Genomic DNA, 25038 nt, shown 5'->3' with positions numbered 1-25038 from the left:
ATCCCGGAATCGCCGATTCAGGAGAAAAAAACAAGGCTGCATGAACTCTACAAACACTGTAGTCAATTTGTCTTCAGTAGTTTTGTCAGAGACTGAAACAAAGGTACTGTCAAAAGGTCTTAATTTTTGTCCCACGCCGGGCAAAATAGATTCTATACTTTTGGAAGATGACCTAGACAAGTTAGCAAGATCCCTCAGAATTAAGGAATATTTTTCGAAAGACACCACAAAAAGTTCCACTGATAGTGACACAAGTGATCTCGACTCAGATGACGACCAAGAAGATGTCGATATTCCCAGATTCAGGAAAAAAAGTTCATGGATTCCTAAACCCAGTAAATGTGCTACTTTAGAACATATTATTGACAAAATTAAATCCGACGTAACAAATCTGTCCACTGCTACTTCCCAAACATTCAACAATTTATCTTCTGAAGAAAACGAAGCTGTCCGGTTACTTAAAAACAGAGACGACATTATAATTAAACCAGCAGATAAAGGTAGCGCTGTTGTCGTCATGGACAGATGTGACTACATTCAAGAGGCGGAACGTCAACTCTCTGATGAGAGATTCTATAAGAAATTAGACTCTGACCCCACCCCTCAATTTAACACAGAGATCACCACAAACCTGAAAAACATGTGTGAACAGGGACACATTGATGAAACCACATTTAAATATCTAAAACCAGAAAAATCAAAGCCGGGGCGTTTCTATCTACTGCCCAAAATACATAAAGTCAATAATCCAGGTAGACCAATTGTTTCCGCCAATGACCACCCTACAGAAAAAATATCAGAATTTATTGACTTTCATCTCCGACCACACGTAGAAAATTTACCATCATATATTCAAGACACAACACATTATCTTAAAAAAATGGAATCTTTGAACCCTCTCCCACCTGAAACGATCCTTGTCTCGCTTGATGTTACCTCCCTCTATACTAATATCCCCCATGACGATGGTATAGAAGCCTGTAGGGAAGTCTGGAACTCTCGTAACACCTTACATCCACCAACTGAATGTCTCATCCAGCTTCTTACTTTGGTATTAAAATGCAATAACTTCACATTCAATGGTGAGCACTTTCTCCAAGTTAATGGAACAGCAATGGGAACAAAGATGGCCCCGTCTTATGCCAATATTTTTATGGGGAAATTAGAAGACAGAATTCTCAATTCTTTTCTTTATCAACCCCTCTCTTGGTTCCGATTTATTGACGATATTGACATGAAGTGGGATAATACTGAACAAGAACTAGATTTGTTTATTCAACATGCCAACGATGCCCATCCCTCAATAAAATTCACATATGAAATCTCTGACTCTAAGATCACATTTCTTGACACGACAACGCAATTGAGGGATGGAAACCTATTTACAGATCTGTATTGCAAGCCCACAGACAAACATCAATATCTGTCGCCTTCAAGTTGTCACCCTAAACATTGCACCAAGAGCATTCCCTACAGCCAGGCCATACGAATAAAAAGGATTTGCTCCACCAACGATGTTGCCAAAAAACGACTACAAGAACTTCGCGGTCACCTAAAACATCGGGGCTACAAAAGGAAAGACATTGATAAAGGTTTTTCTCGTGCTAGCAACATCAGCCGAGATGAACTTTTACAATATAAAGTCAAAAAGGTCAACAGGAGGGTGCCTTTTGTGTTGAATTACCATCCAAAATTTGACAACTTGTCTCACCTTATCCGCGAAAGTTGGAAAGATATCGAAAAACATCCTAAACTATCCAAGATCTTTCCCGAGCCACCTGTACTGGCTTTCCGCAGGCCAAAAAGCCTTAAAGACTTGCTGGTGAGAGCTGAGTTATGCTCTCAAGCAGGCTCTTCGTCAGTGGGCTCTTGTAAGGGTTGTGGAAACAAACGATGTCTGACTTGCAAACAAATACTGGATACCCAGACTTTTAACAGTCACTCCACTGGTACAGAATACACCATATTTTGCAATGTTAATTGCAAGACTACAAATGTTGTGTATCTCCTACAGTGTAAATGTGGTAAACAGTATGTTGGCGAGTCAGAACAGCCGTTTCACAAACGAATGAACGGTCATCGTAGCGACTACCAATGCAAGCCAGACCTCCCTCTTAGTCGTCATTTGAGATCCCCTGGCCACACTAAGGCAGATCTCAATCGACTGACCATTACTATCATTGACCACAACTCTGCTTGGTCTAGGGAGGATAGACTTACTCGGGAAAGATTTTGGATAAGAAAATTAACAACTTTGGCACCAAATGGGATAAATGAAAAGATGTAATTCGCCACCATGCAGTGCTTCACATCTGGGTTATATTACTTATTATTACAGTCCCCGTTTTTATTTCTATCCTTACTCATTTCTAAAATATATCTGTTGAATATAACAATCTAATTGCTTAATTTTTTTAGGGATGTATAAGTACCAAGCCACGTCCAACTATTTTACTTTAGTCAAAATTTGTTATTTTTTTTAAACGGCCGTTTGTTTTAAACATCGCAGACTCTAATGTAACTACACTACAGTTGTTAAATCTGAAATATTTAGAAATTTAGACCGTTCAGTGCTGTTTATTTAGAAATAAGACCGTTCAATGCTGTTTATTTGGAATTCTTATTAACGCAATCTTTCTTGTAACATCATATTTATCGACACTGTTAAAGCTTTAGAAATGTGCTAGTTCATATCGCACATTATTATTTTTATTTAAAACATTTATTTGAACTCTCTGATGTAATTAGTCATATAACCTATTTCATATTCAACATATTTTTGCAATGATGCAAGCGTCTTAACTGATGTTCGGTTTGCCTTTTTTATTGTATAAATTTCAAGATTTAGTAAAAGTTTAATCTAAGAAGACTTAAAGATGATTCATTTAACATCAGAATCTGACTGACGAAGGATATCTGTTATCCGAAATATTTATAAATAATTACATTTATAGTTCCTTTTTGTGTTATTGGTGTTGTTATGTACATTTTTTAGGCGTTTATATATATATATATATATATATATATATATATATATATATATATATATATATATATATATATATATAACAAGTCAAAAAGGGTACATCACCATAAAATAACTATAAAATATACAAATATTAGATATTTCGGATAACAGAAATCCTTCTACAATAATAGCACGATGTCAAATGAATCATGTCAATTCAAATTGAGACTCTATCAAAATCTTGATTTATACAATTTAAGCGAACGCTGGAACAATTTTAAAATGTCAAAACACACCGCAAAGACTACAGAAATATGCCAAAAAATGAAAATGGTTATTTACGATGTGAAATTTGCACTGCCGATCCCGTGAACATTTGTCTGATCCTGAACTTGACGAAATTCAAGTACGTCTTGGTGATATCAACCATATTGAATCACATAAGCTCCACGTCAAACAGATCAACAAATTTAAACGTGATGGTGTGCAAATTAACACCCCTTCAATTAGACCCTCTACAAAATCTAAGAAAAAACCTCGAAATCGTAGATTTAAAAGAAAAATTCGAGTTCCGATGGATCCCAACAACACGGTTGTCAATTTATCCTCAGTCTCTTTATCTGAGGACGAAACCAAAGTCTTGTCCAAGGGTTTGAATTTTTGCCCTACTCCCAATAACATAGATGATATGAAATTGGGAGATGACCTTGATAACTTTGCTAGAACCCTCAGAATCAAAGAATATTTTGGTAACAAGGATAAAGAGGTGGATAATGAGGAGGACACAGACACGTCTGACTCGGAGGAAGAAATCATTATTCCGCATTTTAAAAAGAAGAGTTCATGGATTCCAAAACCTAGTAAATCTGCTACACTGGAAGATGTTATCGACAAAATCAAATCGGATGTTGTTCATCTAGCTAGCTATATATATATATATAGCAACTCGTCATTTTACAACACCTCTCCTGACGAGAAAAAAGCCATACAATCGCTGAGAAACCGAGATGATATTGTGATAAAACCAGCAGACAAGAGCAGTGCCGTTGTGATAATGGACAAAGCTAACTTCATCGCGGAAGCAGTGCGTCAGCTCTCTGATGAGAGATTTTATAAGAAGCTAGACTATGACCCTACTTCCGAGTTTAGCTCCAAAATTATCACTGCGTTACAAACCATGTACAATGACGGTCACATAGATGAGGATACAATTGGTTATTTAAAGCCAGAGAATGCCAAGCCTGGTCGATTATATCTTCTTCCCAAAATACACAAGGTTAACAACCCTGGTAGACCCATTGTATCCGCAAACGGCCATCCGTTCTTCAAATGTACGGAACCAACAGAAGAATACCGTAAAGAACTAGAAAGAAAATTCATAAAAGTGTTTGACGCGAAGCTTAATGCTTAGTAGTTACATGAACAATAACGTTGCGTCATACTACTAATATTTTACAAACAATGACGTTACGTCATAATACTAATGTGTTCCCCATAACGACGTTCATAACGACGTTCATAGTCTTGAAAAGTCCCAAGATGGATGAAAGCGCTAGACAATGCTGCTTTTAAAACTCTTTTTGTGTATTTAATTTTTAATATATAATTCTGTACACCGCTTGAAAAGAAACTTTTTTTGTATATTTTATTATATATATATATATATATATATATATATAACTCGTCTAAACATCAACCCAACAATGTTAGATCTGTAAATTTGCTTTCGCAAATTTTTGGTTCTTCCCTCGCCGGGATTCGAACCCATGCTACTGTGATATCGTGACACCAAATCGCCTGCACTGCAGCCGTCCCGCTAGACCACACGACCACCTGGGCTCTCATATATATATATATACAGACTTCGTCCCTTTTCACAAAAAATGCTTTTTGTCTTTTGGAAAATGTTGTTTGTTCTGTTTTTAGACCCTTCTACAACGAAATTTGTTTGACATGCACACGTATAAAAATTGCGGTTATTATCCAACGCAATCATAGGTTTGAACGTAGTTTTCAATTTAGACTCGTTTATATTTTTTGTTTGGGCATGTATCATATATTCCCTCCGGTTTATATGATCCGTTCATCCTATATTGTCTCTTAAAATCCAAGAGTCAATCTTAAATTGAGAGTAAATTATATGGCCTTCCAAATACCGTTTCGATCCCTAGCATCACTGAAGAGACATATATTGTCGAAATTTACATCTGGTGTACTAAAGAAATATTGACACCGAATGTTTGTGGCACAACATCGTAGCCACAAGTTAACATTTTTTTTTCTTCTGTGACGTATTAAATTTATATTCAGATCCAATTTGTTACATCTTATGATCAATTTTATTTGGCAATCGTCAATGGCAGTCAGCAGGGTTAAAGAACATCAGTTGTTCGACCTGTTAGTCAAATGCGTTTTGTTTAAATATACTTTTTCACTTTTTTGGTCTTTTTGAAAATGTTGTTTGTGCTGTTTTTAGACCCTTCTACAACGATATTTGTTTGACATGCACACGTATAAAAATTGCGGTTTTTATCCAACGCAATCATAGGTTTGAACGTAGTTTTCAAATTAGACTCGTTTATATTTTTTGTTTGGGCATGTATCATATTTTCTCTCCGGTTTATATGATCCGTTCATCCTATATTGTCTCTTAAAATTCAAGAGTCAATCTTAAATTGAGAGTAAATTATATGGCCTTCCAAATACCGTTTCGATCCCTAGCATCACTGAAGAGACATATATTGTCGAAATCTAGATCTGGTGTACTAAAGAAATATTGACACCGAATGTTTGTGGCACAACATCGTAGCCACAAGTTAACAATTTTTTTTCTTCTGTGACGTATTAAATTTATATTCAGATCCATTTTGTTACATCTTGTGATCAATTTTATTTGGCAATCGTCAATGGCAGTCAGCAGGGTTAAAGAACATCAGTTGTTCGACCTGCTAGTCAAATGCGTTTTGTTTAAATATACTTTTTCACTTTTTTGGTCTTTTGGAAAATGTTGTTTGTGCTGTTTTTAGACCCTTCTACAACGAAATTAGTTTGACATGCACACGTATAAAACATGCGGTTTTATCCAACGCAATCATAGGTTTGAACGTAGTTTTCAATTTAGAATCGTTTATATATATATATATATATATATATACGAGTCTAAATTGAAAACTACTATTGAAAACTACTATTGAATATATATATATAAGAAAATTATTAAAAGATAATAACGGTTTCAATGCATCACTTTTTTACTAGTAATTTCACTGCTTCCGCAGATCTTCAGGTAATGTGACTTGTATATACATAAAACAATTGATTGACGTTAACAATAGTATGACGTTAACAAATACAAGGGAGACTACTAATGTCATAATGTCATTTTAAGACTTTAAAATGTTACGTTAAAATTAGAATATCATTTATCATTTAATCCCGGGTTGAGAATGTTTATGAATAATTCTTCCTTCTTCCTCCGGAGAAAATCATTTTGACGATTGACCATATGCAATGGAAATATTTTAAATCGTCCATTAGAACAACGATGGAAATGGTCGTTTGCCCTGATGAGTGTTAAATCTTCATGGTTGGTTTGCTGTCTATGTAAAGTCATTCTAGTCCGCAGTTCATTTTTTGTCTCTCCAACATAGAATTCCTCACAATTTGAACATATGAGAGAATAGATGACGTTTGAACTTTTGCAAGACATATTTTGCTTAACAGTAAAATGCTTTCCATTTTTGAAATAAATTGAACTTTCTTCTATTAAATTTGGACAAGTCATACATCGTTTATCGGTACATTTTTTTTACAATTGGCACAGTTTCATTGAAGTCAAATTTCGAAGATGTTAAATATCGTTTCAGACTTTTTGACTGTCTTTTGCTGTTGATAATCTTCTTTTTCTGTAAAACTTTGTCCATTTAATTCAAACATATTTTCATTTCAAAATGGTCACAAAAGACACGGAAATACGGTAACGTTTTAGATTTTGGTTCGGTTATTATGGATTACAGAAAGTACATTCAATCCATCATGGATATTGTTAAAATGTGTGGCACCAGTTCCTGCATGTATCATTCCTGAAAAATATGATATGAAATGTCAGTCTGCACATGTATTGATTAATAAGATAAACTATAAACTATTTAGACTTGAGTTCATAATTTTATTTGGAATATAAAATTGTTTCTTTTAATGTATGTTTATATAATATGATTGTATATATAGATCACAGACTCGTTCAAATTTCTAATAATGTGGAGTGACCCCATTCTTGGTGTGTTTCAATCTTATTAAAATAAGTTATCATTACTTGCTCCTCGATTTTTTATATGTCGCCGTGTGAGATCCAAGGTATCAGACCACTTGGTCTCTGATCACATTCAAAAGATGACTTAATATGAAAATGCTTAGTATAAAATAAAGACAACTAATATTTTTAGTTTTTAGAACATTATTTCTGTGAATGAATCATTGTGACTGCATTTGTTTTCTTTTTCAATTTTAATTTCATTTATGATTAATTGCTAACACATTATTATTTACAAAATAATTCCCCCTTTTGGAAGCATAACTAAAAAAAACTTAAGCATACATGTCTTTCTGTTCATTGCAAAAATGATAAATACAAATGTAACTTCCAGGGGCAAAATTCCAGAAAAAAATTACTAAGTCCAGCTTCATAAAAAATTTGGGCGGCACTTCCCCTCAAAATAATGCTTTTTACCCTCAAGCCACATAAACCCCAGACCCTAATAGAAGGGAATTGAAGACAGACAGAGAGGTATGGGGCAGGTTCATTTATACAAGACATGTAACCATACACCTTCTCCACCCAGGAAAATGTGTAAAGAGAATATATAACAGAAAATTTAACTCTCTTTCCAAGTGCAGCTTTTGAATTGATGAAAAAATCACCAATCCCATTTCTTTTCGTCATTTCAATGCTGTCATACATGTATAATATGCAGCTCACATGACTGCAGCTACTACGATATCGTTTAAACAAACTGTTCCACGGCCTCCACCTCCTGGATCTAGCCAAAGGTCGTATTTCCGTTCGCAGACAGTATCCACATTGGACATTTATACATCTTAACGGACATCTTCTGCGCTAGGTGGTGAGTCAGAGCTAGCCGTCGACCTGCTTTCCAGGTTCCGTAAAACGATAGGTTACTGTCTGTGGTCGGACGCCGAATTTCTCTCACAAAACTTATATCATATGATCTTATAAGTTGAGAATCATTTAAGACCGTGTGAACTTTCAGGCTAAAGCTATTCATATTTATATTGTTTAAAAGAACGCATGATTTTTTATGATAAACATTCCTTTCTTCCGTGCGATGATCTGTAACTTGGACGTTGTTAACACACGTTGTCAACAGACGACAACGAAACTGTTACCGTGACCTAGATTTACAGGCGATATATCCCAAATTTTTAACAGAGAACCAGTTTTACATCAGTAAAATGTTGTTATCTCCCTTAGTGTCGGAAGCTACCTTAAAAGATCATACTGCATTAAGTTTTGCTCGTGTATTTGTTAAATAAATTATTTGTTCAAATAGACCAAGGTACAATAATGATTTGTACGTCAAGTCATTATCTTTTTCTCTGTAAATTTTTACTAGTAATTACTTGTACAACTGTATTTGTTGAAAGGCATCATACAAGTGATAACTTGTATGAAATTTTTGTACAGGTACCAAATAATAACATGTACACGACATATACATTAAAAAAACTCTCAAAACAAGTACAAAAATATTTCCAGTATATAACAAGCTTCGCTATCAGAATCTGCGTTTTTAAACAACTCACCAAGCTACTGTTCACGTTTTTATCCCTTTTTGGAAAGTTTTTAGCAAAGAGATTAATTTGTTTATAGGATTGCAGTGTAAATATGTTTTTTTGTTTTATTGGAAATGAAAATAATTCATATACAAGACACTTTTAACCAATATTAATAATATTATTGGTGATAACTGATTATTCCGGACATTGAGGGGTCTGTTTCTATGAAAACGCATAAGTAAAATACATGTTCAATGATACTTAAATGAAAGTGTCTAATTTTTATATAGATAAGACCGTTGGTTTTCCCGTTTGAATGGTTTACATTACGATTTTTTGGGGCCCTTAACAGCTTGCTGTTCGGTGTGAGCCAAGTTTCCTGTTGAAGGCCGTACCTTGACCTATAATGGTTTACCTTTGATAACTATTTACACCACTGGGTCGATGCCACTGCTGATGGACGTTTCGTCCCCGAGGGTATCACCAGCCCAGATGTCAACACTTCGGTGTTGACATGAATATCAATAATGTGGTCATTTTTATAAATTTCCTGTTTACTAAACTTTGAATTTTTCGTAAAAATAAGGATTTTCTGATTCCAGGCATAGATGACCTTGGCACAATTTTTATTATTAATATTATGGTCGGGGCATATAAAGTAAAACAGATTTTTTTTACATTTAATGTTTCATTTGTAAACCTACAATACCTAAAAATAACACATTCACTGGTGCGTTTCAGTTATTTAAAACCACAATTATACTGTATATAACACATGTGAATAAATAGTTAAATTTAGTTATTAAGTCATTTCTGACCGGATTGTTTATGATATCACAATGGTAAGGTCACATCAACTTCAAAATCTGTAAACGTCCAAATTTATTCATAGTAGTTAACCTTTTCCAGGGAAGAGTCATCAACACTGTATTTAGAAATGTCAACAACAAAGTTGGTAACATCGTATGGATAACAAAGATAAGTTAAATGGAGCATAGAATGTTACAGGTACGTCTGAACTTACTTAGCCACCAAATATCAGGGGCCATTTTATAAAATTTTTCAGGACATACCAATTCGATATTTGATAGAAGTTGTTTTATAATATCATGTATATGGTAATAGTGTTTTAATTGTTTGACAGCGAATTGACACTTATTCATTTATTTATATTTATGATTAATATATAATGATTGAGCTGAATTTGTCTTACTTTAAAATAAAACAGCATCCATAGCAAGACAGTAATATTGCTATTCACGTAGGTCCCAGTGTATGCAAATATCCTCTTAAAATACCTATCAACCCATGCACATGCGTTATTATGACTGAGAAAAATCCTCTTACCTATAACTTTAGAAAAATGTAATGCAATTTTAGCGTTTAAGCTTGACCAGAAATATTTGAACCAATTACCCTTATTATGATGAACAACACCATCACCTTGGTTTCGTTGGATCTCTATGAATCCACCTTAACAAAAGAGGACTTCTGCTTGATTGCTAAAAGAGTTATACAGGATATTAGTTTTATCATTATTTTAACCTTTGTGATTTAAAAAAAAAAAGATCATGATAATTTACAATTCATTTCATCCAAGATAGATAGGTATATTTCTGTTGAAACAAGGATCACGGATGAACATATTGATGTGTTTGATTTTATCTTATGTTTATCAAAATTGGTATAATTTTTGTATGTTTGTCTTTATTTTTTGCTTAATTAGGCTTTGTCTATATATTTGTGTTTCTTTGAAAGTGACTCTGTACTTCAGGTTTTCTACCTTTCGCACCACATAATCTTATATCTACAATTAATGTATCTTAAATTATGCGTTTTTAAACAATTCACCAAGCTATTTTTCACGTTTGTATCCCTTTTTGGAAAGTTTTTAGCAAAGAGATTAATTTGCTTATAGGATTGCAGTGTAAATAAGTTTTTTTTGTTTTATTGGAAATGAAAATAATTCAAATACAAGACACTTTTAACCAATATTAATAATATTATTGGTGATAACTGATTATTCCGGACATTGAGGGGTCTGTTTCTATGAAAACGGATAAGTAAAATACATTTTCAATGATACTTAAATGAAAGTGTCTCAATTTTAGATAGATAAGACCGTTGGTTTTCCCGTTTGAATGGTTTACATTACGGTTTTTTGGGGCCCTTAACAGCTTGCTGTTCGGTATGAGCCAAATTTCCTGTTGAAGGCCGTACCTTGACCTATAATGGTTTACCTTTGATAACTATTCACACCACTGGGTCTATGCCACTGCTGGTGGACGTTTCGTCCCCGAGGGTATCACCAGCCCAGATGTCAACACTTCGGTGTTGACATAAATATCAATAATGTGGTAATTTTTATAAATTTCCTGTTACTAAACTTCGAATTTTTCGAAAAAATAAGGATTTTCTGATTCCAGGCATAGATGACCTTGGCCGTATTTGGCACATTTTTTTATAATGTTGGTTCCTCAATGCTCTTCAATTTTTTACTTGTTTGGCTTTATAAATATTTTGATATGAGCGTCACTGATGAGTCTTATGTAGACGAAACGCGCGTCTGGCGTACTAAATTATAATCCTGGTACTGTTTTTTTTAAACAATATCATATATTTAAAAACAACCTTGTGCAAATGAACAATGACATAACAATACTATACAGTAAATAATGTTGTGGTCTGGAAAAGATATTGTGAAAGAGACAACAAATCTCCATTACAAGAATAAGATTGAAAAAAGGAACATTAAAATAGATTAGATACCCCCCTAAAACAAACCTCCAATATGAAACTTCTCATAATCTTTAAAGCGAGGTTGAAGTAAAGTTATCAAGTATCAACCCATAAACACAAAGTACTTTGATACCGTGTTTCTTTCTTTAATTTGTCATTGTGTTTCTATTCTTACTTATAACTTCTACATTTTTAACATCATTACATGGCAGGTCCGATAATTTTGTCTAAAACTACAAATAAAAAAAAAATATCCCAGGTCAACAACGACCAATAACATTAATATTATGGTCGGGACATATAAAGTAAAACAGACAATTTTTTACATTTAATGTGTCATTTGTTAACCTACAATACCTAAAAATAACACATTCACTGGTGCGTTTCAGTTATTTAAAACGACAGTTATACTGTATGTAACACACTTGTAATGTGAATAAATAGTTAAATTTAGTTATTAAGTCATTTCTGACCGGATTGTTTATGATATCACAATGGTAAGGTCACCTCAACTTCAAAATCTGTAAACGTCCAAATTTATTCATAGTAGTTTTATAAAACCTTTTCCAGGGAAGATACATCAACACTGTATTTAGAAATGTCAACAACAAAGTTGGTAATATCGTATGGATAACAAAGATAAGTTAAATGGAGCATAGCATGTTACAGGTACGTCTAAACTTACTTAGCCACCAAATTTCAGGGGCCATTTTATAAAATTCCGAATTTTTCAGGACATACCAATTCGATGTCTAGTTCTACGTACCAAAGCTCCAAAAGATATGATGCGAGCAAACGAGCTTGTCATTCTCTTGAAAGTGAATGTTGTTGAGGAGAGTGCTCTAAGAGTGAAACCGTTGTACATATATGTTTTAATAGTGCTGTTTAGAAGCTGTACTATTTATAAACATGTTAAAACTAAGTTTCTACTTAAAAAAAATTATGAGCACCATACATGACATATGCTCTGGTGTATCTAATTTGATTAATTTGTGTCTTTACTGTAGCAGGTTTTCTCGTCTCAACATAATTAAGTTAATTTTGCTCATTTTATTCAAGTCTTTGTCTGTATAAATTCTCATGTAAATCCGTATACATATTTAGAAAGCATAGAAGATGAAGTTAAACAAGATGAGTTATGCTAGTTAGGTTTATGACACATGCTAAATTAAATTAAAAAAATTACATGTATATAAAAAAAATACTCATATTTGATAGAAGCTGTTTTATTATATCATGTATATGGTAATAGTATTTTTACTGTTTGACAGCGAATTGGAACTTATTCATTTATTTATATTTATGATTAATATATTATAATGAGTGAGCTGAATTTGTCTTACTTTAAAATAAAACAGCTGTCATAGCAAGACAGTAATACTGCTATTCACGTAGGTCCCAGTGTATGAAAATATCCTCTTAAAATACCTATCAACCCATGCACATGCATTATTATGACTGAGAAAAATCCTCTTACCTATAACTTTAGAAAAATGTAATGCAATTTTAGCGTTTAAGCTTGACCAGATATATTTGAACCAATTACCCTTATTATGATGAACAACACCATCACCTTGGATTCGTTGGATCTCTTTGAATCCACCTTAACAAAAGAGGACTTCTGCTTGATTGCTAAAAGAGTTATACAGGGTATTGGTTTTATCATTATTTTAACCTTTGTGATTTTAAAAAAAAAGATCATGATAATTTACAATTCATTTCATCCAAGATAGATAAGTATATTTCTGTTGAAACAAGGATAAAGGATGAACATATTGATGTGTTTGATTTTATCTTATGTTTATCAAAATTGGTATAATATTTGTATGTTTGTCTTTATTTTTGCTTAATTAGGCTTTGTCTATATATTTGTGTTTCTTTGAAAGTGACTCTGTACTTCAGGTTTTTTTACCTTTCGCACCACATAATCTTATACCTACAATTAATGTATCTTAAATTATGATAAAGGCCTAAATAGTAGTCTTTACAGACAAACATATGGCAAACGTTCACATAAGCAGTCCCAGTCAATGGGATAATTCAGCTCCCAATTAATGGCCACAGCCACACTGTTTTGAATATGATTCTATGCGTATGTTAAAACTATGCAAAAATATACAAGTTTTGCTTAGTCTTTTTTAAATGAGGCATGTTTTTGTAAAAGAGAAGAGAAAGGTAATAAAGGGACATTCAAACCAAAAAATTGAAAATAAACTGACAACGACAACGGCTGATAAAGAAGAGAACACCATATAAACAATAGTACACAAAACACTACATAAAAAAATAAAAAACTGAGCAACATGAACCCCACCATAAATTTATGATGATCTCATTGCATCCGAAATGATTGGCAGATCCTGCTCAACAGTTAACACCCGTCGCGTAAATGCATGTAGTTAAATTTTAACATTTGTAGAAAATAAACATTACATGTCATTGCACAAAAAAAAATGATTCTCAATGAACATATATCTTTTGTCTGAAAGCACAATTATCTTATACTTGGTTTTTATTTTAAATGATGTGGTGGTAACTGAAGATTGTAAACCGGAAAAAAGGGTGAACATTTTATGGTTAACTTACGTTGATGATTATTTTCTCATATGTAATTTAATATTTTGTTTGCAATTTTCACTTAAGTTCTGAACAGGTTAAAATTATACTTATAGCAGTATTTGTTTTCTTTGAGAAAATTAAAATCCCATTTTAACAAAGACAAGAAGGAAAAAAACATTGGTGGTATTTCTAAGCTGCATAATTATATTATTAGATGTAGAATTTGACTGTTAACATGCCTTGTGTAAATTATTCAAATCCATGATTTATAATAAATGCGACGGATACAACCATTTACTTATTTAACGTATTTTATATATTGCACATTGTAGTTCACCTTCTCGGGTTTTGTCAATCTACATTTAATGACTTTGACATCTCTCCCTTTAAAAAACGGCCATTAACACATAGTCAGTACTGTTGACGACCTACACATATCTTCTGTTTAAATTTGAGCCTTTCTTTGACCTTTACCCCAGACATGTGCTGTTCGTGTTAACGTTTAGTTCCACCATTATATTTGTTGTCTGGTCATTGTAAGATCAAACACCTGATCTTGTGTTATGAAACTGTTCAATAAAGGCAACATTATCGCTGTTCGAAAGCCATGAATCGATTGAGAGAAAACAAATCCGGTTTACAAACTTGAACTTATCAAAGCTTTGGTATATACTTTTCTCATCGGATGTCATATCCTATCTCCTTATCTTTATAAGTTGTTCGAAATTGCATCGAGTAACAATTAATTATTGGTTGTTCTTTTGAAGCACGACGTAAGTTCAAAACATTCGATGGTTCATACAGACATATTTCCGATTTTCTTTGGGTTTTGACTATCATCTCTTGGCTGCATAGAGACACGTTATTTTTATAGACTGAAAATATCGTATGTTTTTTCCCTGTGAGTATAAGTTTTGCAAATGATTGACGACTTACATTTATCTTGTAGCATGCATTAGTCATGTCATGTTACTGTATTCTTGTTTCACTTGATTTACTCTTTTTTCCAGGAATGTTTCCCTATGGAGTTCTGCATCTTGCACTTTGGTTACGATGATAATTTGTGTTTACATTTTATCCGCCTACTTGAACAAGAGGGCTATAGCTGTTACCGAGTACCAGGTTCAGATCTAAGAAACCAAAAATGTCAAAAACTCTGTGATATATGGAGGACGACGCGACACCCAAATTACATCATTTGGATTTCATTAGACAAGTTAGATGAATCAGTGAAATACTCGTTCGAAATGTATATTAAAATGGCTATTAGTAACTCTCTTCAATACAATGGGCATTATTCGACTTACATATTTCGTTTGAATAATAGCCCAGTTCCTGATGAGTTAGAAAAATATGAGATGTATGAACTATCATCAGATATGCCATTCAAAATGCCAGAGATATTAAATTATTTGAAAAGGGGTTCTTCAAAAGGTATTTGTTGTTTATTTTATGTTTCTTTATTTATTCCCCATTAGTATTTGTGTTTATTTTTACTTGTCACTTTATTTAAGCTACTGGTATTAACTGTAAGATAAAGACTACATTCCGTTGTGTTGTTTGCATATATTTTCATTCTAATTTTCCTGTAAGTTGATTTGCACATTTTGCATTATGCTCATACGGTTACGATTAGTATGCGTGTTAACATGTCAATCGCTTACTTAAATAAAAAGGTAGGAGATGTTACCAGTTCTTATGCGAAGAATACGATAATTCAAGAAAAATTTCTGTTTGAAGATTTTGTAAGATATTTAAAAAAATAAATAATACATCTCCCTCTTATTCAATGTCAAGATTTGATAATACTGTTTGTCATTTTTGGTTAAATAAACACTTGAATGATATAATACACTTTTGAATGTTCACGGTCTCGTGCATCAGTGAAGAGATACTCATCTGCAGTAATTTTGATATGATTTGTCTTCACTATAACATAAATGATTCATTCTGTTCGTTTTTTTTTGCATAAATACTCATTTTGAACTCTTCCCAGTGGATTTAAACATATGGCAAATTAGTGAAGACGAGTTATCGTGTATTGAATGTCCTACTCAGTAAGAGGTTTATACATTTTGTAGTTGTTGTATTTTTTTTTATCAGATTATACTGGTCACCATGATAAAGAAATCGGACAATCCCTTGTTTGATTGTTGTAAATACATGGCTCGAATGACCTTTCTTTGACCACATGTACATATCATTTCAGTAATATCCTAGCTCTAGCATTTTCACCAAATTTGAGATGTAAGTCGTTGGTAACATGCTGCTGATTTTTACTTCTCTATCAATGCTCTGTTTATATTCATTTTGAGCAATTTTTTTTCAGAAGATACTCATTCTGATCTCTTATCAGTGGATTTCTTCATCTTGCATATTGGTAACGATGATAACTCGTGTTTAAATTTTATTCGATTACTTAAACAAGAGGGTTATACCTGTTGCCGTTTTCTATGTTCAGAACATAGTGGACCCTTTGATAAAGTAGTTGATCTGATAAAGAAATCAGAAAATAACATCATTTGGATTTCATCAGAAAATGACTCAGACCAGTCCTGGTTAGACTTTTGCAGAGAGGTGGCTCGTGATAATTCTTTTAGACGACATGGATGTTTTCTACCTATAATTTTCCGTTTGAATAATAGCCTTGTTCCAGAATATTTGGAAAAATATGAAATTTATGAACTGTCATCAGATTTTCCATGCAAAATGCCAGAAATTCTCGAATATTTGAAAAGGGGTCCTTCAAAAGGTAATTATTGTTATTCATGTTCTGCTTTATCTCTTATGTGAACGTTTGCTTTTTCTATTTCTATCTACTTAGGCACTAAATTATAGTGTCTTATCTTATCTAAAATCAAAGATTTCATTTAATAAGTTATTGTTTCTGAAAATAAACCAAGTGCATAAAAATGCTTCCAACGTTCAAGCAAAATTGTTATAAACTGAATTTTGCATCAATTTTGATTTTGTTTAGACAGTCTTGATAAATTAATACTAAACTGTGTTTTGTCTCCTAATTGAGTTTATTCATTTAAGTTAGGTGCACACAATATGTACTGACATCGCTTTTTTAATATACTCATTGCTTCAAATAACCTTCGAATGTTGTAATATTAAAGTATGTAACTGTCTATGTTTGGTGGTAGAAGCTTATGAAAATAAGTGTGCATTTCGAAACAGTACTCTCATAATTACACATGGTTTACTCAACCCTATCACTTGAATAAAAGTCACACGAAGCAAATTATTTGTTAACAGCTATATAATTTATTTATATATCTGATATGTGTCTCAAAGACGCGTTGTTATATTGCTCGATGTTTGAATGGAACTATGTACAACATAATAAAATATATTTCACGATCTTGTTTGTAACTATTTAAAGATCTTACATTTTCAGATTTTTCATTCGATGTTGAACCTTCATGTGTGTATACTTACGATGCATACGTCGCAATGTCTACAGACGGCTATACATCATTTCTCAAATCATTTTTGATAATAAGTGAGTCAAATGGATTCAACTTCTTTTGCGAGTTAAGAGATATGGGAGCTGGATTATCTTTTGTAAATGAAATAGAACACAATATGCGTATTTCAAGATCTTTAATTATAATATATGACGATTCTTTTTTCATGGATGAAATGAATTTAATTAAAATACAAGTAGGAAAACAACTTAAACATGGGAACAAAAACTTTAAGCTCATTGCAATAGAACTTGTCCCAATTGTTGCAGAAGATTTGTGTTTATTTAAATTATTCAGTCGAATAACCATGACGACGCACGACGAAGAAAAGGCATATCAGTTCACTCTAAAGATTCTTGATGAACCAGGTATTGTATTTATTTTGATATATTATTAGACGAAAACAATTTGTACATATTAAAGACAGGATATCACGGAGGTTTGAAATTGGTATAAAACGTTTAGTTATTCTACAGTACAGTATATGGTTAGCTTTTTTACACACCGAAATCATATATATTAAAACTTTCATAAACAAATTCATCAAAACATTTGTCATAATCAAATAATGTAAAATAAAAACAAATATCACTACTTTTAAATCATCCTTAATCAGACATTAAGCTGTGAATCTCTTTCTAAGATCATTTCTTGTTATGTTTACAAGTACATTTAATTGTTACTGATTTTTTTTTTCAAACCGTTTAAAAGAGAAATAGACATGGCGTACGTAAAGATCTTGGTTGACATTCTAATTAATTTCAATGTCATATCTGATCAATTTGATAGAATAAGGTTAAACTTGAAATGCCAAAAAGAGACAAAACAACATAATATAAGATATATAGGGAGATATGCAAACGTTTATATTAAAATGAAACATGAACCCTTCAAGTCAAAAATAATTTACTTGTATCGACTACGTTAACAGCGCCGCATTTAATTTTAGGTTTAACCTGGGAAGATCCACAAATTCAAAGCAGGCGATTAAAGGGTCTTATAGAACAAAGAGGTAACATACTTTTATAGTACTTTATTGTTGCTCGTAGGTTTATATAATACATATTGATTTTACACCACTTTCCTATAGTATGCTTAATATGTTATCTTTTCCAAAAACAATATCATTTCATTTTAAGCATAATTAGCTGTTAATAATAATATTATTAAACAAAATAAGGGATGACATCGAGTATTCAAGTACTCAGTTACTCGCTCGGAAGACCGAGTACTCAGGTACAATTTTATTACTCGGATACTCGTTTGCCTGTTATAAATCTTCAGATAATTCTCCTCACAATTCCGTTCAATTTAGTTCCGTTTAAATATCCCCTTCGCTATACTTCTTTAAATTCATTAAAAACGTTAATAAGTATACTCTGAGACTTCTGTTTGGTACTAGTAAATAGGTGTGCGTTCCTTCGTGATGTTTTAATGTGCACTACTTGTAACAACAAAAAAAGAATGTCAAACAGCCGTCCATCTGATGTTGTTGACAAGATTATATTTCTAAACAAGAACGACATCAAAGTGCCCTGCGGTGAACCCTAATGATTAGAGACGTTTTCAACAGTGTTTGAACACAGATAAACACTTTCATGGATCAATACCACACCACAAGCAAAAAACCTACCTTTTTATCAAGACTTATAAGTAAACGTTATTGGTATGATGTTGGTTTAAATACTTTAATTACTCTTTATTTGAAACTTAATTATTGTTTAATTTACAACGTAAAGAGAGGCCACATGTACGAGAGCGACATAAAAACTCACAAAGTCGAAAATAACGCCATGACTAGAAAATAATGAAAAACACAAACAGGCAACCGATAGTGCAAAAATACAAAACACAGACACTTTATAATGAGCAACAAGTAATTTGAATTCCAACATTGATGTTTACAAATTAATAAACAAGTTGTTATATATATAAAAAAAGAAAAGAATCAACAGCAAACAGCTGAAACACGTATACACAACATAATTGCTATTATGATAGGTTACCTGTAAAAATGGAGGTTGGTAATGCATGGTTTACTTGACACAAAAAAGGAGGACCGATACACATTAGAGAGGATCACGTTTTTATGATGTATTTTGGCCTTTCGTTAATAACAAAAAAAGACCGCATCCCACCTAAACTCTCAATTTTTCAATAGACGTTCAAGAGATTTATCCGAGTACTGGAGAACTCACTTGTATCATGATTGAGTATCCAAGTATAAAATATCAGATCTTTTGTTTGCATTTTCAATGGATATTTTATTATATCTCCATTTTTTGCATTAGATAATGCCAGATTGGTTAACCTACAGTCTCCACAAAAACTATTGAGCGGGTACAGAAAGGGCATAAACCTTTATAAAAGATTAGTAGAAACAGAGTCTGAGGAGATATATTACATTAAAATTGTTGTACTGGGACAAGAAGGAGTTGGTAAAACCACTTTAGTCCGGAGACTTCTAAAGGAAAACACAGAGCATGTGCAAAGCACCAATGGAATTGAAATCAATGTTGACAAGTGTGGTCTATCACTATGTAACGGTGAATGGAAGTTTCAAAAAGGTATTTTATCTGTTATAATTAGATAAAAATACTGACGACATGACGACTGAAGTATCTACTATCAACAATTAAAAGTCATCAATTAAAACAACAAAACATAAAGAATATTGTTATTTCCTTTGTGACGTATGATTAACTACAATATATACATGATATATAGACCAAAGCATGTCATTCCCATATCTGACTCCTTATCAGCCCTAGGTCATGCTATCAGCCTGATAGCCGAGAGGCTTGTGGATGCTTTTGACCATGGGCTGATAAGGAATCAGATATGAAAATTGACATACTGTTTCTTTTTTTTCCATATACTTCAGCAGGAGCCATACAAACAAGAAAACTTTTTGAAATCTTTTTAAAATTCATTTATTGCAATTTGTGTTACATTTTTTGAAAATATATTTGACTGTTTCCTAATATTCGCTTTTTAATTCTACTTTGTTATAATTTTTATAAAAATGCAAAAATGCTAAAACGTATCTTACTGTTATTTTCTTTCACAGATAAACTTTCAACAAATGGCAATGCTATTTTGTTCCGAAAATTTACCGACATGGAGGAATATAAAAAACTGAGAATTGAAATTTCAAAAGAGATGAGTGAAAATAAAGCAAAATCAGCATTTAGGCATGTTGGAAATTCAATAAGGTCTTTCGTAGAGTCTGACAATAAACGAGCCGAGAATGAAGTATGGAGAGAAAGCTTACACAATCTCTCTGTAGAGAAGAGTGTTGACTACAGCAAGACAGCGATTACTTCAATCTGGGACTTTGCCGGTCAACAAGAATATTATCCCACTCATCAACTGTTTCTATCAAAGAATTGCATTGTCTTATTAGTGACCAATATTTCCAAAGGCTTAGATCAAAATGGATCAAAGGAAACTGTATGCAATGAGAGCAATCCAAACTCCACACAAGGACAGTTCCTATCAGATGTCAATGGTAAATTTAGTTTGTTACCACTTTTATTCTATGAAAAAGGCCCTATGAAAGAGATGAAGAATAGAAAAATGGAAATCAATGAACTCTAATATATAATCCACAGTAGACTGTAAAACAATTCCGCAAATGAAGCGTCTGTGTATCTGGTGGAATAGTTTTAAAACTAAGAAAAACATGTTGAATGTAATAGAGTTCAATTGTCGATGCTTTTTTATTTAAAAGATATGTGCCTACAATCCCCTTTTAAGAAATATCTGAAGTATCATTATGGCATGTTCCGAATCCAAATGTCAACATACCTTTATTTTATAAAAGCAATCTGCTTTTCGAGATTCATGCCAGCTGACATATCTGCCAGAGTGTTTTATTATGACAATTGTTATTTCGTTCTCGTCCTTAAAGTTGCGTATGCACGATAATCAATGTATTCTCTATAACAGAAGCAAATCATAGTAGGCAAATTTCAAACTTATTGTTAAACCTTGTTATAAACAACATTTGATATGGCTTTTAAGATTTTGATTTTATAATTTGTAGATTATGTTCAATATTGGACAAATACCGTTCATTGTTATGGAGATATATCAAGAAACAAAGATAATCTTCTTAACCCTCCTATCATTCCTGTTGCCACACATATAGATGCATTACAGGTAAAAAATAATGTCATTCATGTACTTGTCGAAGTTGAAAAACTATGAATATCCTCTTTAGTCATTTGTTTAATAAAAGAGCCAGGATATTTAAGAAAAAACATGTTTTCGTTCCTCAACTTTCAAGTAAAAGACATATCGGCTATTTTTTTGGGGGAAAGCGAATGACTGGATTGCTTTCGTATTCGGATTTATTCATATTAGAACCACGCCGACTCGAAAAATATCACATCAATTGTGTACGGTCGTTAGACTATTCGTTGATATTAAACAGAAAGAAAAAACTCGCACATAAAAGGAGATAAGTTTTGAACTGTATAAAAAATCGGCACCTAAATTATGATACTGATTATACGGTAAGAGTGTTTCATTCTCTTGATGACGAACGGCGAAATATATAATTTAACCAAAATCAACTAGTTTCTTATTTTCTTGTTAATTCGACCTGTTGATACTGTTTATAATGCTTTTTTGTCATTTTTTATTTATATGGATCTTGGCTGTATACCAGCTTTGATTATTTGTAATATCTTCAATTTTTCACTTATTCTTACAACATTTGTATAAACTTCAAGATTATAAAAAACCGTTTTTTTTCTAAAGTGAACATTGATTGGTTAAATATTTCTCAGTGTGTTTGAATTTATTTGATAGCCTTTTGGTCATGACTGTTTGTCTCTAATATTTAATTAACTTTGCATTTGTATTCAGATATCGCAGATCAAATTTATTCGTTCTTTGTGTAATCATACGTTTTTTGATTGAGTTAAGTCTGCTAATTGATATTTTATCGTATGTTTTTATATGTTGTGATGTTATGCTATTGTTTCAGAAAAAGGGAGAAGGTTTGGGCCCATTAAAACGTTTAATCCCGCTGCAAATGTTTGCACCTGTCCTAAGTCAGGAATCTGATGTACAGTAGTTGTCGTTTGTTTATGTAATATATACGTGTTTCTCGTTTCTCGTTTTGTTTATATAGATTAGACCGTTGGTTTTCCCGTTTGAATGGTTTTACACTAGTAATTTTGGGGCCCTTTATAGCTTGTTGTTCGGTGTGAGCCAAGGCTCCGTGTTGAAGGCCGTACTTTAACCTATAATGGTTTAATTTTTAAATTGTTATTTGGATGGAGAGTTGTCTCATTGGCACTCACACCACATCTTCCTATATCTAGTTCAATGTTTTAAGGAAAGACTAGAGCACACTCGTGACATCGCTGGTTCGTTTCTGAATTAAAGTGTCAACGCCTAATTTTTAGCTTGAATTCTTATAATGTCCATCTAATTCTAAAGTGCAAAATAATCTCTGTTTTTAAATTCTTTCTGTTTTAACCCATCCTGTTTGTTTTTACTACAATCGGAAACTATATGTGATTTACTATTTCGGAATCGATTGTGTCCCGGAACTGGTTGGTATAAAAAATTATTGATAATATATTGATATCGAACACAAAGGTCCCTATGGGTTTTACATAACACCATTGTCCTATACTATCTATATCATGTGATTAAAGGATGAATTCTTTGATTTGTTACGTTAACTTCGTGCATTCCGGTCAACAAATGAATGAAGCAACACAAAAATGAATTTTAAATGTATCATTGCATCAACAAAAAAACTGAATTTTATATACATTAAAATAATTGTTTTTCCAGCAAATCAATCAACAAGAGTATATTCATAAGTACCAACAAGAGTTTCTGGGGTCTTTAGGAACAGACAGACGGAAGGATCATTTAAGGAATTATTTTGCTATATCGAACACAGAATCCTCTGAAGCTGAAATTGAAAAATTACGTCAATATATTTTCTCAATTGCAAAGCAACAGGAAAACTGGGGTGTAAAGGTACCAGTGAAATGGATACCTTTCGGAAACAAAATCGAGGAATTGCGAGTCGTAGGGAAGACAGTGGTAACCATTAATGAACTTTGGGAACTTAATTTGTCTCTTCCATCTCCTCTATCAACTATGAGAGAACTCGTTTCCTTCTTGGTATTACATCATGATATCGGAAATATAATTTATTTTGAAGATATTAGTGAAAGTGTAATAATATGTCCACAGTGGTTTGCCAATGCTTTGCGTTGTGTTGTTGGCGCTAAATGTTTCAAACCAACAGTTTTGCATAAGGATTGGGAACTGTATGAAAAAACTGGCTTCTTACAGAAAAATCTAATAGAGTTGGTGTTCAAAGAAACAGAGTCTTCCCTGTCTGAGTTCAAAGAACACATTTTTAACGTGATGGAAAAATATGACATTTTAGTTCGTGCAGATGTTTTAGACGAAGAATACAACATGTATAACAATGACCTTAATTATCTTATTCCATGCATGGTTCATACATCTGGATGTGATATAATTAATAATAAGTGTATAGGTTTCACTAAGTCTGCAATCCTTTGCTTTGACTATGACTTTCTCCCGTCAATGTTTTTTTGTCATGTGGTTGTATATTTTCTTCGCCGTTTCAAACTAACAAGTGATTCTGACAATCCGTCTGGTTATGTTGGTGAATTGTACAGAGATGTGGCTCTATTTGATATTGATGATACTGGATGTGAAAAGGTACTCATTTGTTGTCATAAAAACTGTATCCAAGCTCAGATATGGACACTGGGTACTGGAATGGAAAATACTGGCAAAAGGATCCGTTGCATCATTGAAGACGATATGTTTGTAATTCAAAGGAAATATGATGTTATGAAAACTATCGAAGTAAAGTTAAAATGTCCAGAAGCAAGCTTAACTAACAATAAAGGGGAAATAAATCTTGAAAGTCTTAGATCAGCAAGAAAGTACTGGTGTAAAGAACATAGCATGATACACGAGTGTCTGGCATTTACACACTATTGGATGATTAATGTGATAGTGGTAAATATTGCAAACTTGTATTGCATATAGTAGTCAGTTCCACCTTCAAAATAGAACCATATGGGTTAATCGAACCAAATACAAACATGTCTAATTAGATAGTGAAGAATTAAAAAAAAAACATCGTTATAAATGGTGATGTAATGAAAACTTTATCTTTCCTTATTGATGTCCTATCTCATTTATCGTCACTGGGCTTCTAAAATGTTGTAAATAACAATTTTTTAAGAAAAAAAACCTCACAAACCGGCTTTGAAAATTTTGGCAAAATGTATGCTTCCAAAATGTCATATTTGAACTTGAACATTTTTATAAATGACAGTGAAATAAAAACTGTGACATTTTCCCAAAGCCATTCTACAACTATTTTCAAGTTTTCATACAACATTTTGGAAGCAAATTTTACAAACAACTGACATTGGCAATTTTGTAATATGTCTTATTTCACACATTTTGATTGGTCTATCT

At 32.6% G+C, this 25038-nt stretch overlaps 1 protein-coding gene and 1 long non-coding RNA gene across 2 annotated transcripts; both read left to right on the top strand.

Moving 5' to 3' along the window:
• Positions 1–9613: 9613 nt before the first annotated feature.
• On the top strand, positions 9614–15243 carry LOC143058570 (uncharacterized). The gene is made up of 3 exons (XR_012973125.1): positions 9614–9772; positions 12074–12172; positions 15073–15243. It is a non-coding gene; the product is annotated as an uncharacterized LOC143058570 (long non-coding RNA).
• Positions 15244–15254: 11 nt separating this feature from the next.
• LOC143058125 (uncharacterized) lies at positions 15255–24600 on the top strand. Its single transcript, XM_076231586.1, has 8 exons — positions 15255–15496; positions 16392–16814; positions 17466–17903; positions 18485–18547; positions 19827–20102; positions 20606–21046; positions 21584–21699; positions 23353–24600. The coding sequence occupies exons 1-8, from the start codon at positions 15310–15312 to the stop codon at positions 24598–24600; spliced, it is 3192 nt and encodes a 1063-aa protein (XP_076087701.1). The 5' UTR covers positions 15255–15309.
• Positions 24601–25038: the final 438 nt, after the last annotated feature.

Source organism: Mytilus galloprovincialis, chromosome 14, assembly GCF_965363235.1.
Source record: "Mytilus galloprovincialis chromosome 14, xbMytGall1.hap1.1, whole genome shotgun sequence".
NCBI classification, from domain to species: Eukaryota; Metazoa; Mollusca; class Bivalvia; order Mytilida; family Mytilidae; genus Mytilus; species Mytilus galloprovincialis.
The sequence above is the reverse complement of the archived record's forward strand: the minus strand, read 5'-3'. Positions and strand labels throughout refer to the sequence as shown.